The sequence below is a fragment of the Ranitomeya imitator genome, chromosome 4, assembly GCF_032444005.1.
Source record: "Ranitomeya imitator isolate aRanImi1 chromosome 4, aRanImi1.pri, whole genome shotgun sequence".
Taxonomy (NCBI): domain Eukaryota; kingdom Metazoa; phylum Chordata; class Amphibia; order Anura; family Dendrobatidae; genus Ranitomeya; species Ranitomeya imitator.
Genome location: NC_091285.1, coordinates 54,741,236 through 54,755,887, shown reverse-complemented (window position 1 = coordinate 54,755,887; position 14,652 = coordinate 54,741,236). Strand labels below are relative to the sequence as shown.

Genomic DNA, 14,652 nt, shown 5'->3' with positions numbered 1-14,652 from the left:
CCCCAAATAATGCTCCATACAGTTCATGATGGGCCCCATAAGATGCTCTATACAAAATACCCCATATAATGCTCCATACAGTTTATGATGGGCCCCATAAGATTCTCCATTTTAAAATATGCCCCATACAGTGCTGCACAAACGTTAATAATGGCCCCATAAGATGCTCCATAGAAACATTTGCCCCATACAATGCTGCACAAAGGTTGATGGCCCCATAAGATGCTCCATAGAAACATTTGCCCCATATAAGGCGGCATAAAGGTTGATTATGGCCCCATAAAATGCTCCATAGATTATGCCCCATATGCTGTTGCTGCGGTTAAAAAAAACCCAAAAAACCATAATCACCTCTTGTCGCTCAGGGACCCGCTGTGTCTTCCGGTTCTCTGACTGTTCAGGCAGAGGGCAGCGCGCACTATAGATGTCATCGCACCCTCTGACCTGAACAGTCACAGCCAGAGGACGCGAAAGATGGAGTGGCACCCGGCGGTGGAACGGGGAGAGGTGAATATCGTGCAATGCTCACCATCCTCCATTATACTCACCTGCTCGTAGCGCGGTCCATGCTTTTCAGTGACAGATGGTCTCTGGGTGCCGGCAGCTTGTTCTGGTGTTCAGAGGTCACTGGTACCACTCATTAAAGTAATGAATATGCGTCCATATTTATTACTTTAATGAGCGGTACCACATGACCGCTGAACACAGGAAGAGCTGTCGGCGCCCGGGGACCATCAGAGATGCAGAGACGCGCCGGGTGTAGGTAAGTATGATTTGACAGCTGCCGCTCCCCCTCCTCCGCCAACCCCCTGGGACAATGACTCGAGTATAAGCTGAGAGGTGCACTTTCTGCCCCAAAAAGGGGCTAAAAATCTCGGCTTATACTTTGGTATTTACGGTACCAACTACTATTATATAACTTCATGTTTTTTCAAGCATTCTTTAAAAGTGTTTTATCGTTGCAATAAAGTATCTATATGTAACATTGGCCAACACTTCAGTAGATTAAAAGTTATTAATACTTTTTTTGTGCAAACAAATCAAACTAGAAATATATAGATAAATAGAATGATAAATAAAATATTAAAAAGAAAATATTTTTTTAAATGTATCCATAAAAAATATTTAGTTGAAAATATGGAGCACTGTTGTTAGCAAAAGATTATTTAATTTATGTTTTGATGTTATTAAGGAATTACATTAACATTGAAAATGACTTGAATCATTCTTCATTCTGAAAATAAAAAAAATATGAACTGAAAAATATCTTTAACAATTTTATTCAATTTCATTTTACTTTCCTAAACAATTATGTATGAAAACTTATGTTTTAGTTAAAAAAATCCATTCCAAAAACTGCTGCAGTTATTATCTTTGAACACTAAGTGGCAGTATTAGACTGTGTACGAATTGTTCTCTAACCTACCAAGAAAAATCTACTAAATTTACTGTATTCTCACAAAGCAGAATACATTGAAACACAGATACATTTCAGGAGGACACACTGCTGTCTGGAATACAAGAAGAATCTTCAATGCTGATTTCCCTTTTCATGGAATAATATTCCCTTATTGTGGATTACAGCAGAGGAAACTTTTATATCACGGCTTTCTGACCATGACTGATACAGCAGAAAACAGAAAAAAACAATGGCAGCAGATATATCAGGTATTTTCCATTATTTTCTTTTTCACTGATACCTATGGCCAGTTACAATATTCAGTACACGAAGAAATGAAGAAAGGATCTGTAATTGGGAATGTGGCAAAAGATCTGGGATTAAATGTGGATGAATTTGCAAATAGAAAATTTCAACTGATTTCAAAAGCAAAAATTAAGTATCTTAATATAAACTTGGAAAATGGAGACTTATGTGTATCAGACAGAATTGATAGAGAATCGTTATGTGGAAATAAACCAAACTGCTTTATAAACCTGGAGGCTGTAATAGAAAATCCTTTGACTTTTTACACAATCACCATAGAAATCCAGGATGTGAATGATAACTCACCGATATTTTCTAAGAATCATTTTGAAGTAGAAATCAGTGAACTCACCTCACCGGGGGCTCGTTTTGCTTTAGGAAATGCACAAGATCCAGACTTAGGCTCCAACTCCATACAAAGTTATATACTGAGCGGCAATGAAAATTTTGGCCTTAGAGAAAAAATTACAACAGATGGAATTAAGTATCCAGAAATTATTCTGGAAAAGTCACTGGACAGAGAGAAACAGAGTTACTATGAGTTAATATTAACAGCCTTGGATGGAGGTAACCCACAGAAATCAAGCACTGCTACAGTCAGGATTATTGTACAAGATTTTAATGACAACCTGCCGATGTTTAATCAGGACACATATCGTGTACGATTACATGAAGATGCAGCTATCGGGTCTCTTGTAATTCATCTAAATGCAACTGATGAAGATGAAGGGTCCAATGCTGAAATAGCTTATTCCTTTAGTCATATTTCTGACAATGCTCGTCAGTTATTTACTATAGACTCATTAAATGGGAACATCAAAGTAATAGGAGATTTGGATTATGAAACATCAGATTCCTATGAAATGACTGTAGAGGCAAAAGATGGTGGAGGATATGTGACCCATTGTAAGGTGACAATACAAGTGATCGATGTCAATGACAATGCCCCAGAAATAACTATCACATCTCTCTCAGCATCAATTCCAGAGGACTCACCACCAGGAACTGTCGTATCATTACTGAATGTCCAGGACTTGGACTCTGGGATGAATAGTGAAGTTGTTTGTCACATCTCAGACACTTTGGCTTTTCAGCTAATTCCATCTTCTAGTACTTACTATAAACTAGTAACTGCAGCTAGCATGGACCGAGAACGAAATCCTTCCTACAATGTCACCATACAATGTATGGATGGCGGATCTCCTCCACTGTCCACCAACAAAACCATTCAGCTCAATATCTCAGATGTGAATGACAATGCTCCAGTTTTTGAGAAAATGAAATACATTCTGTATATTGGAGAAAATAACCAACCAGGTACATCAATACAAAATGTCCGAGCCTCAGATCCTGATAGTGATGAAAATGGAAAAATAAGTTACAGCATTCTAAATAGCAACATAGAAGATATTCCTGTGACATCATATATTTCCATAAACTCAATGACCGGAGTTCTCTTCGCCCAGAGATCATTTGACTATGAACAGTTGCGGGAATTTCAGTTCCAGGTGATGGCTAAAGACAGTGGATCTCCTCCTCTAAGCAGTAATGTCACAGTGAGGATATGTATCATTGATAAGAATGATAATTCTCCGAAGATCCTCTACCCATCACCAGACACTGAGGGATCAGCATTATTTGAGTTTATTCCTCACTCTGCTGAGAAAGGTTATCTAGTCACCAAAGTGATTGCAGTGGACGCTGACTCTGGACACAACGCCTGGCTCTCCTATCACTTACTACAAGTTCCCGATCCTTCATTTTTCACCATTGGCCAATATACTGGAGAAATCAAAATTGGACGAGACATTCAGGACACAGACACTTTACGACAAAACATTGTGATTCTTGTGAAGGATAATGGGGTCCCATCTTTGTCATCTTCAGTTTCAATACAATTAGTTGTGGCTGAAAACTTTCAACAAGTTGTTCCAGAGATTAAGAAACAACCTAATATTTCTAATACTTCTTCTAATGCAACTTTCTACTTGGTGGTTTCCATCGCTCTTATATCAATTGTGTTCATTGCAACTGTATTAATTACCGTAGTCTTAAAATGCAGAAAATCAAGTATTCCTACAAGCTACGGGCCATATAGTAGAAACGTGTATCCTCAGTTCACCCTGGGATGTCCTTCTGAGATCAGTGATACAAGTTTACCTTTCCCATTCTCATATGATGTGTGTGTGACTCTGGACTCCAAGCAGAATGAAATTGCTTATCTGAAACCAGTGCAGAACGTCCCCACAGAGAATCTTATAGACACTGAGGAAGTTACTGCTGGGAATGGTCCTTCCAGCAATGATCTGAATCCTGGAAACATCGTACAGGTATGAAGTGTAAATATTACATAACTTTATCTATTTCTATTGTATATTTTTTCGCATCTAAGTGAATATATAAAGAATTTCCATATATGCAAGTTCAAGAACAAAAGGGGTCCAGCTTCGAAATCTAATTGCAAATATAATCATGATTAAACTTTAATGCATTAAAAAAATCTACACATTAGTTTGAAACGCGTAGGTAACAGGAAGGTCTGTCCCTTTTTTATTTTTATTTTTGCAATGTGTATATCTTTTTAGAGATTAACAATAGTGATGAGCAAGCTTGCTCGCCACTACTCGGTGCTTGCCCGAGTATTTCCCTGTTCGAGATACTTGGAGCTTGGCAAGTATTTCCAGTGTAGCTCGGCAGGGGCTCAGGTCCCCACCCTGCATGTTTGGTGCTTTTTAGTGAGCCAATGAACATGTAGGGATTGTTTGCCACACACTGTAATGCCGCAGCAATGTTGGTTGTGGCAGTACAGGGATTGGCTGGTTGCACAGCGTCATCAGGTCTATATCAGACCTGGCGCCGCCATGCTCATCACAATCAGCTCCGTAATCAGGCAGTGTAGGGAGAGTTGCTGCTGAGCAAGGGAGTGATTTGTTTGCTTCGTATTTTGTGTGACTAATAAATTTATTGTGTGACTAATAAATCTGCATAGATATCAGTGCTAGGCAGACAGGCAGAGTTTGTGGCAGACTTCAGTGAATATAGAAAGAGAGTGTATTCCTGTTCTGTCTGCCACAGCAAACACCCACATCTCCTCGCCCAACCTTCCTGTCCCAATAACTAGGGGACTGCAGCAGCACACCGCTATTGAACCCAGAGCAGTGTCAAAAGGTTGTTGGTTGGATAGCGGATAATGCTTCCAGTCACTTTGCCACCACCACCACCCTGTCTTCTACATGATCAAGTCTCAGTAGCCATGACTTTGGACTGCATATTCTTCACCCTGATCCTCCTTCCTCCCACCATGCCGAGTGCTTGGAGACAACTGAACCCACACTTGGACACTCTTAAGAGCTGTTCATTTTTCCATTTATGGATTCGGGCCTCTCGCCTGATCCACTTGAAGCAGGGCAAGAGGAGATGGCATGTAGCAATGTCCAAATATTTGAACAGCTACGGTCACACGAAGGTGACGGTGGGAAAGTGTCACAAGAGGTGGATGATGATGAGACACAATTGTCAGAAAGTCAGGAGGAGGACCAGGGTGCGGAACTGGAAGACGATATGGTGGATTATGTAGGAACTGACCCAACTTGGCAGGAGGACATGCAGAACGAGAACAGTAGAAAACAGCAGCACACAGGGGGAGGGAGGCATAGCACCCCAACAGGCAGGTAGAAGCAGTGTGGTGGCCACAGACAGAAGGCAGGCAACCGTTCCCTGTAACACCAACACAATGGAAGTTGCCAGTACAACTGTAATGTCTTCCCAAGTCTGGTTGTTTTTTAAAGACTCTGCCAATAACCCAAAAAGGCCATTTACACCACTTTCCAGGCCAGCATCATCAGGGGTAGAAAAGCTACAAGCCTGACCACCACCAGCATGATCAGGCACATGGCAGCAAAGCCACCCGACTTTGTGAGCTGAGCTTCAGGGTCCAGGAACAGTGTCTGCGGGTGACACCACTGCTTCTTCCGCTGTTGTGCGTGCAAGCCAATCCCCTGTCCATAGTGCATGCGAAGATGCCTCCTTCCCTGCACCTGTCGGTGCACACACTCAATTAGCACCATCAGCAAGCACATCCATGTCTTTGTCTATCGCAGCGTTCAGTTGTCCATACCCCAGTCCTTGGAATGCAAGTGTAAATACGTAGCCAACGCCCCACAGGCAACACTACTAAATTTACACATTTCTCAACTGCTTGCATTCGAAATGTTGCCTTTAAGGCTCGTGGAGATGGAATCTTTCCACAACCTGATGGCAGTGGCTGTCACACGGTACTTGGTCCCCAGCCACCAGTATTTCTCTTGGTGTGCCATCCCTGCATTACACAAGCACGTGTCCCACAACATTAGTCATGCCCTCAACAATGCAGTTACTAGGAAAGTCCACCTAACCACGGTCACGTGGACAAGCGTTTGTGGGCAGGGACGGTACATCTCGCTGACGGCACACTGAATTAACATAGTGGAAACCAGGACCCAGTCGGATCTTGGGATGGAACATGTCCTCCCAATGCCAGGGATTGCAGGCTCTAGGTCAATCAGGGTTGCCCCACAATCTGCAGCTCCTGCACCTCCTCTTCCTCTTCCTCCTGTTCAGCCTTCATCTCCAAAATGACCACATCAGTCACAAGCTGGAAGCACTGCAGCACAGTGTCATGGTTAGGACATGGTTAATGTCCTGTTCTCTCAGGGTTTATGTTACCCTCTCTTTCAAGACGGGAGGGCTATTTATACTCACTCCTAACCTGGTATCCTTGTCAGCTATAGGTTTTCTGCAGTCTGTATGCTTGACCTCTCAAGTGTGTGCTGGCTTGCATAGTGTCTTGCTGTCACGTGCTTTATTTGTTGTCCTGTATTACTGACTTCTGGCTTGGCTTCTGACTATTCTCTGACTCTCCCTGTTGGTATCTTGTAATTTCCTGGCTACGACCTCTGCTTGTTTCACTGCTTGCCCCTTCTCTGTTTTCCCCGGTGTCTGGCTCCGCCCCCTGACCACCTCCCACTCTGTTACATGGTCTAAGGTCCTGGTGCTTTACCTGACCACTCTGTCACATGTGTAAGGTCCCGTTGGTGATCAGGTTAGTAACCCGGTTTCTAGTCCAGCTCTGTTGCTGCTGGGTGCAGTTTCCCCTGCAGCATTATAACCCAGGTATCATGACAAACAGGCTGTGCTGAAGCTAATATGCTTAGGTGACAAACCACACAATGCTGAAGAGTTGTGGACAGCCTGAAAGAGCAGGCAGATTTGTGGCTGACACCACTGAACTTGCAGCCAGGCATGGTCATGTGTGACAATAGCCAGAACCTGCTGGTGGCTCTGAAGCAAGGCGAGCTCACACATGCTTGGTCCATGTGCTTAACCTTGTGGTTCTGTGGTTTCTCAAAACCTTCCTGGAGCTGCCATATCTGTTTGTCAAAGTATGCCGCCTGTGTGCTCATTCTAGAAAGTCAGCTATAGCTTCCTCTGCCCTTGCCATTCTTCAGCATCGTTTGCAGCTTCCGGCTCACCGACTGGTGTGCGATGTCCCCACACGTTGGAACTCTACCCTGCTGATGTTGGGAAGGATTTGTGAGCAGAAGAGGGCAGTTGTCAACTACCAGCATCAACAAAGCCATCACTATTCAGTTCAGACTCCATGCATAAGACCTCAGGAGTGGACATGAATGTCAGACATATATACCAACCTCCAAAACTTTGAGGAATCCACCAAGATATTGAGCTGTGATGATGCCATAATTAGCATCACCATCCCGCTTCTCTGTCTTCTGAAATGCTCTCTGCTCACAATCAAAGAGGATGTATTGCAGGTGGAGAACGAAGAGATGGAGCATGGAACCATACAGGTTAATTACACACAGTCCAGCCTCATCTCATCCCAACATAGATTGAGTGACAATAAGGAAGAGGAGGATGAGGAGGAAAAAGAACAGGAGCTATTTTCATGTGCTTTAGATGGTACTACCTGCACAACTGTCATACTGTCTGTTCTGTGTGGATGACCTGAGGACAGGGAGGAGGAGGAGGGCAGCATGGACAGTTGTACTCTTGGTGAGGACACACAAGTATTGCCTGTTAACAGTCTGGCACGCATGGCTGAGTTTATGTTATGCTGCCTTTCCTGTGACCCTCACGTTCTCCAAATTTTGGTTGACAGTCATTACTGGTTGGTGACACTTCTAGACCCACGCTACAAGAAGTACTTTCTATCGCTTATTTCCGAGGCAGACAGGTCTACTAAAATGGGGCAGTACCAGAAAGCCCTTGTTGCGTAATTATTAAAAAAATTCCCATCTGAAAACGCTGGCGGCAGTTCAGTGGACAACGGAGGAGTACAGGTGAGAGAGATACAACTCCATACAAGCAGAGGCAGAGAAACACTGTCAAAGTTCTGGGAGAGTTTTCTCAGACCCTCCCATCGCACAGGCCCTGAGGCTAAGAGTACTCTCTGAAGGAGTGCAAAGTTTGTGAAGATGCTGAGGGAATACCATGCTGACCGTACCAACGTCCTCCTTGATTCCTCTGTGCCTTATAATTATTGGGCATCCAAGCTGGACACATGGCATGAACTGGCTCTCTATGGCTTGGAGGTCCTGGTCTTCCCTGCTGCTAGCGTTTTGTCAGAGCAGGATTTTAGTGCCGCTGGTGGAATGACAACTGACATGTGCATCCACCTGTCAACTGAAAATGCTGACATGCTGACTCTTATAAAAATGAACAAGGCTGGATTGGGCCAGACTTCTCAACACCACCGAATGATAGCAGTATAACCTAATCTCAAATCCAGTGGTTTTTTTTGGGAGGTCTATTCACATGCACCTCTTCACACCCACACATGGATATACGTTTCCTGATTTGGGCCATTTGCTGTTGTTCTCCTCCTTCTCATCCTCCATCATCATATCACCATGGTGACCGTAGTCCATGATGCAACACCCTCATTATTTTAAAGGGTGTTTATGATGCCCATAAAAAATTTTTTAAGCAGTATGTTCATATATACCCTCCAGGGGTAAATGTTTGTCAGCCCATACACTTAGTGCATGGTCATTACAAGTATAGGAGACCAGCTCCTTTCTTATGGGAACATATTTTTATGAGGCCCTCCTCCACACCTCTTCCAAGGGGCATTGTAGTGACTTAATTTTTTGGCAGCCTTTACATTCACTGCATATGCAAACACTATGGGAGACCCGCTCCTTTTTAATGCAAACCTTTTTTTATGAGGCCCTCCTCCATGTCTCGTCCAAGGGGCATTGTAGTGACCTACATTATGGGAGACCCGCTCCTTTCTAATGCAAACCTTTTTTATGAGGCCCTCCTCCATGTCTCTTCCAATGGGCATTGTAGTGACTCAAAATTTTTGGCAGCCCTTGCATTCACTGCATAGTCAAACACTATTCGAGACCTGCTCCTTTCTAATGGGAACATTTTTTATGAGGCCCTCCACGTCTCTTCCAAGGGGCATTACAAGGGTGTTTAGTTTTCGCCAGTTACTTCCATAAGTTCATCAAAAACTTTTTAGTAGTAGCCAAACCTCTTACTGATATGACTAGGAAGGGGATAGACTTCTCTAAGTGGTTGAGTCCCACCAGGGAGGCATTAAATACTTTGAAGAGGTGTTTTTAATATGCCCTGATTCTCATACAGCCAGATATTTCTCAGCCTTTTATCATTGAGGTTGATGCGTCTGAGGTAGGAGTGGACGCTGTGTTGTTGCAGGGTGCATCTCCTGGTAAATGACGTCCATGTGCTTATTTTTAGAAGAAACTGTCATCTGCAGAGAAAAATTATGACATCGGTAACAGGGAACTCTTGGCAATCAAGTGGGCTTTTGAAGAATGGCATCATTTCTTGGGTGGTGATCACGGATCATAAGAAATGTCTAATGCCTTGACAGGCAAGATGGGCATTGTTCTTTACCAGGTTTAACTTTTTTTGTCACATATAGGCTGGGGAACAAAAGCATTAAGTCGGATGGCTTATCTTGTTGTTTTCCTGGGGGAGAAAATAATTGTGATCTGGCACCTATTCTACAAAATGGGGTGGTTATAGTGTCTATATGCTCCAATCTTGAAAAAGAGGTTGTTGATGCTCAGGGGGATGCCCTTGCTGTCCGTCCACTTGGTAAACTGTTTGTTCCTGTCACTCTTCATCTAAGAGTCCTTAGTAAACATCACAATTCGATCTTGGCCGGACATCCTGGTAATAAAGCCATCAATCATCTTCTTACTAGGCGTTTTTGGTGGCCAGGGGTTCAGCACGATGTCTGGGAGTATGTAGCTGCCTGCAGTGTCTGAACGCGTTTTGAGACCTCTCATACTTGTCCGTCAGGGGCTCTCCAACCATTGGATATTCCCAGTAGACCTTCGACTCACTTGTTGGACAATTTTATCATGGATCTACGCATGTTCCTGGGGGAATACTATAATTTAGTGGTGGTAGATAGATTCAGTAAGATGTCTCATTTTATTGCATTATCAGCTTTACCGAACAGCAAGTTCTTGGTGCAAATTTTTGTCAAGAGAAATTGTAAAATTACATGGGATCCTGCCCGATGTTGTTTCTGACTGGGGGGGTACAGTTTATTTCCAAGTTTTGGAGGGCTTTTGCACCCATCTTGGGATCCATTTGTCATTGGAAATCAGGAGTATTGGGTTACCTATTTACTGTTAGCCTTATTCTCAGTAACTAATTATTGTCATGAATCTACGGGAAAGTCCCCATTTTTCATGGCATATGAGTTCCATCTTCAGTTCAGGTCATTTACTAAAAATCGACTAAATATAACGATGAAGAAGGTGCTCACTAAGTAAGAGGTGCTCTGGAAAAAATAGCAGTAATATGAAAAAAACTCCGGCACACTATTTGACACTAGAAAAGTCTCTTATTCATTAATAATTTTTATTGCAAAAAATAATGGTGAATTTCGAAGATATTCTCATATTTCAAAACAATGATGGGATTTCCAAAAATATATTTCTCATACTCCGTATGGACATATTAACAAATCCTTCTAATCTCAACGTTTCGGCTGTGAAGCCTTTTTCAAGAGATTCAATGTCCCTGAAACACATATGGAAAGATATGACAAAAATCAGAAATATACATATCAGTATCAAAAAATGGTAAACAAAATAAAAGGGGAACAGAATACAGTATGATCCCTTTAATATGTAGATCCTACATCATTCACCGTACAAATGTCATGTAATGGTAATCCCATGTTATACCCGGTATGGAAGCATCACATAACATGGGGTTTCCATAAAGTATCAATCGTAACGGTAATCTTAGGGGAGACACCTTTAAATAAATTAGTTCCTGTTCCACTATAATAAATGTGTAAATATACCCAATGGTTCTGATTCCATATAAAGTGCAACTGGCATTAGAGTGAAACACTGCGTTATGATCTAAAAAGCAGGCAAACCCATTGGACTTAGCAGAAAAAGACAAGTATTCCATACTTGCAAATAGGAAGAGAGTCGGATAGGGAAACCCACTGTGGAAACAAATACATATACAATACGCTTTAGAGAATTAGACCAATACGATGACCGCGCCGCTTGAGAAATAGGAATATAAACTTATTACCTTAGTATTGAATACCGCCGTATAGGTGCTGCTGCGACCACAAGAAGAACCGCTAACGGGAGGCAGTGAAAAGATACTGTGCGGCCGGCATTTTATTCTGTTCCGGCGCTCGTGCCGGTAGGAATACTTCCGGGTGAAAGTGCAAGTGACGGACCTGCGCACAGAGGTCTGGAGAGAGACGGAGAAAGCCGAGGGAAGCCGAAATAGTGCGCCTGCGCAGAAGAGCCTGAGCGCGGACTCTAAAGAGCCCCCGAGTGCTGCAATATAACAAAAAAGAAGAACCATAAAACATACAATAGGTCTAGCGATACACTAAGTAAATGTAGCGAAACACTAAATAAATGTAAGTAGGAGTAGGTACACTTACTCCATGTTATAACACAATGAGACATGCATAAAATAAGAAACCGGGGAGAACTTCAATACACTCATAAGGAGACTAAGGCTGGATCCATATGGAAAAAGTTATAAAGAATGACACATTATCACAGCATGTATTTACATATAAGCAGACAATCTGATATCGTATCAACCGTAATTAATTCAGTATGGGGAAGAATATAAAGAGAAATACAACCTATAAAATCAATAGGAGACCTCATATTCTCTGTTTAGACCATGCAGGGACAAGGTTTGTAGCATGTAAATCCAAAAGGATTCCCGCTCCTTTAATTTCTTAATCTTGTCTCCCCCCCTCCTAAGAACAGGTACATAATCTATTACTTGGAACCTAAGTTGGGCCACGTTTTCATATTTACTAAAAATCGTCCTTCTGGATTACCAGAAGAGGAATGGTTTTCATCATCTATTACGTCCGTATGGCAGGGGGTTAACTAATTTGTTGAAGATGGGATCCAAACATAAGTGTGTGGCTGATCAGAGACGTTTGGTAGGTCCGGACCTGTGTGTTGGTGAATTGTTGTATTTGTCCTCTAGGAACATTAAACGGAACCTGTCACCCCCCTCAGGCGTTTGTAACTAAAAGAGCCATCTTGTGCAACATTAATTCTGCATTCTAACAAGGTGCTCTTTTAGTTATGCTCCCTGCACACGCTGAAATAAATGCTTCTAAAATGTGCCCCCTCATACCGTTAAATCATCCCGGGGGCAGGTTTTTCCCCCCTAATCAGACGCCTCCCAGCCGTCACTCCAGGCCTGTGCGTGCTGTGCGCCACCTCCTCTTGCTTCATTAGCGTTCCTGGTGCTAAAAAGCGATCAGGTTAATGCTTTTTTTATTGATAGATCGGGCGATTCTGAAAGCGGCGATACCAAATATGTGTAGGTTTGATTTTTTTATTGTTTCATTTTGAATGGAGTGAAAAGGGGGTGATTTAAACTTATATATTCAATAGCCTCCATGGGAGGGTAGAAGCTGGCATAGCCTGATCAGCTCTGCTACAAAGCAGCGATCATCAGATCGCTCCTATGTAGCTGAATTGCAGGCTTGCTATGAGCGCCGGCCACAGAGTAACGCTCACAGCAAGCCGTCATCAGCAACCATAGAGATATCAAGGAGACCTCTGGTTACTATGCCGACACATCTCTGACCCCTGATCATGTGACGGGGTCGGCGATGTGCTCATTTCCAGCCCGATAGCCGGAAGCGTCGGTTAAATGCCATTGTCAGCGCTTGACAGCAGCATTTAACTAGTTAATAGCAGCGGGTGAATCACAATTTCACCTGCCACTATTGCGGGCACATGTCAGCTGTTCATAACAGCTGACATGTCCCGGCTTTGATGCGGGCACAGCGCCACAGCCCACATCAAAGCGGGGGTACCGACTTCCGCAGTAAAAGAACGGCAGAGGTCGGTAAGGGGTTAAGTTGCATAGAAAAAAAAACTGCTGACAGATTCCCTTTAACTCCTGTACTGTGTTACAGTCATGGCCAAAAGTATTAACACCCCTGCAATTCTGTCAGATAATACTCAATTTCTTCCTAAAAATGATTGCAATCACAAATTCTTTGGTATTATTATCTTCATTTAATTTGTCTTCAATGAAAAAAACACAAAAAGAATTGTCCTAAAGCCAAATTGGATATAATTCCACACCAAATATAAAAAAGGGGGTGGACAAAAGTATTGGCACCATTCGAAAAATCATGTGATGCTTCTCTAATTTGTGTAATTAACAGCACCTGTAACTTACCTGTGGCACCTAACAGGTGTTGGCAATAACTAAATCACACTTGCAGCCAGTTGACATGGATTAAAGTTGACTCAACCTCTGTCCTGTGTCCTTGTGTGTACCACATTGAGCATGGAGAAAAGAAAGAAGACCAAAGAACTGTCTGAGGACTTGAGAAACCAAATTGTGTGGAAGCATGAGCAATCTCAAGGCTACAAGTCCATCTCCAAAGACCTGAATGTTCCTGTGTCTACCGTGCGCAGTGTCATCAAGAAGTTTACAGCCCATGGCACTGTGGCTAACCTCCCTAGATGTGGATGGAAAAGAAAAATTGACAAGAGATTTCAACGCAAGATTGTGCGGATGTTGGATAAAGAACCTAGACTAACATCCAAACAAGTTCAAGCTGCCGTGCAGTCCGAGGGTTCAACAGTATCAACCCGTACTATTCGTCGGCGTCTGAATGAAAAGGGACTGTATGGTAGGAGACCCAGGAAGACCCCACTTCTTACCCCGAGACATAAAAAAGCCAGGCTGGAGTTTGCCAAAACTTACCTGAAAAAGCCTAAAACGTTTTGGAAGAATGTTCTCTGGTCAGATGAGGCAAAAGTAGAGCTTTTTGGGCAAAGGCATCAACATAGAGTTTACAGGAGAAAAAAGAGGCATTCAAAGAAAAGAACACGGTCCCTACAGTCAAACATGGCGGAGGTTCTCTGATGTTTTGGGGTTGCTTTGCTGCCTCTGGCACTGGACTGCTTGACCGTGTGCATGGCATTATGAAGTCTGAAAACTACCAACAAATTTTGCAGCATAATGTAGGGCCCAGTGTGAGAAAGCTGGGTCTCCCTCAGAGGTCATGGGTCTTCCAGCAGGACAATGACCCAAAACACACTTCAAAAAGCACTAGAAAATGGTTTGAGAGAAAGCACTGGAGACTTCTAAGGTGGCCAGCAGTGAGTCCAGACCTGAATCCCATAGAACACCTGTGGAGAGATCTAAAAATGGCAGTTTGGAGAAGGCACCCTTCAAATATCAGGGACCTGGAGCAGTTTACCAAAGAAGAACGGTCTAAAATTCCAGCAGAGCATTGTAAGAAACTCATTGATGGTTACCGGAAGCAGTTGGTCGCAGTTATTTTGGCTAAAGGTTGTGCAACCAAGTATTAGGCCGAGGGTGCCAATACTTTTGTCTGGCCGATTTTTGGAGTTTTGTGTGAAATG

General features: G+C 43.0%; 1 protein-coding gene across 3 annotated transcripts in view; it reads left to right on the top strand.

Moving 5' to 3' along the window:
• The window catches only part of LOC138675454 (protocadherin gamma-A4-like), a 732,953-nt gene that overhangs the window by 208,663 nt on the left and 509,638 nt on the right, over window positions 1-14,652 (top strand). The window contains exon 1 of one of the 3 annotated variants that reach the window (XM_069763690.1): window positions 1,598-4,035. The exons of the other annotated variants lie outside the window; for them this stretch is intronic. Coding sequence (XP_069619791.1) covers window positions 1,618-4,035 — 2,418 coding nt within the window. The 5' untranslated portion in view covers window positions 1,598-1,617. Of the gene's footprint in view, window positions 1-1,597; window positions 4,036-14,652 lie in introns of those variants that run through there. 3 annotated transcript variants of the gene reach the window in all.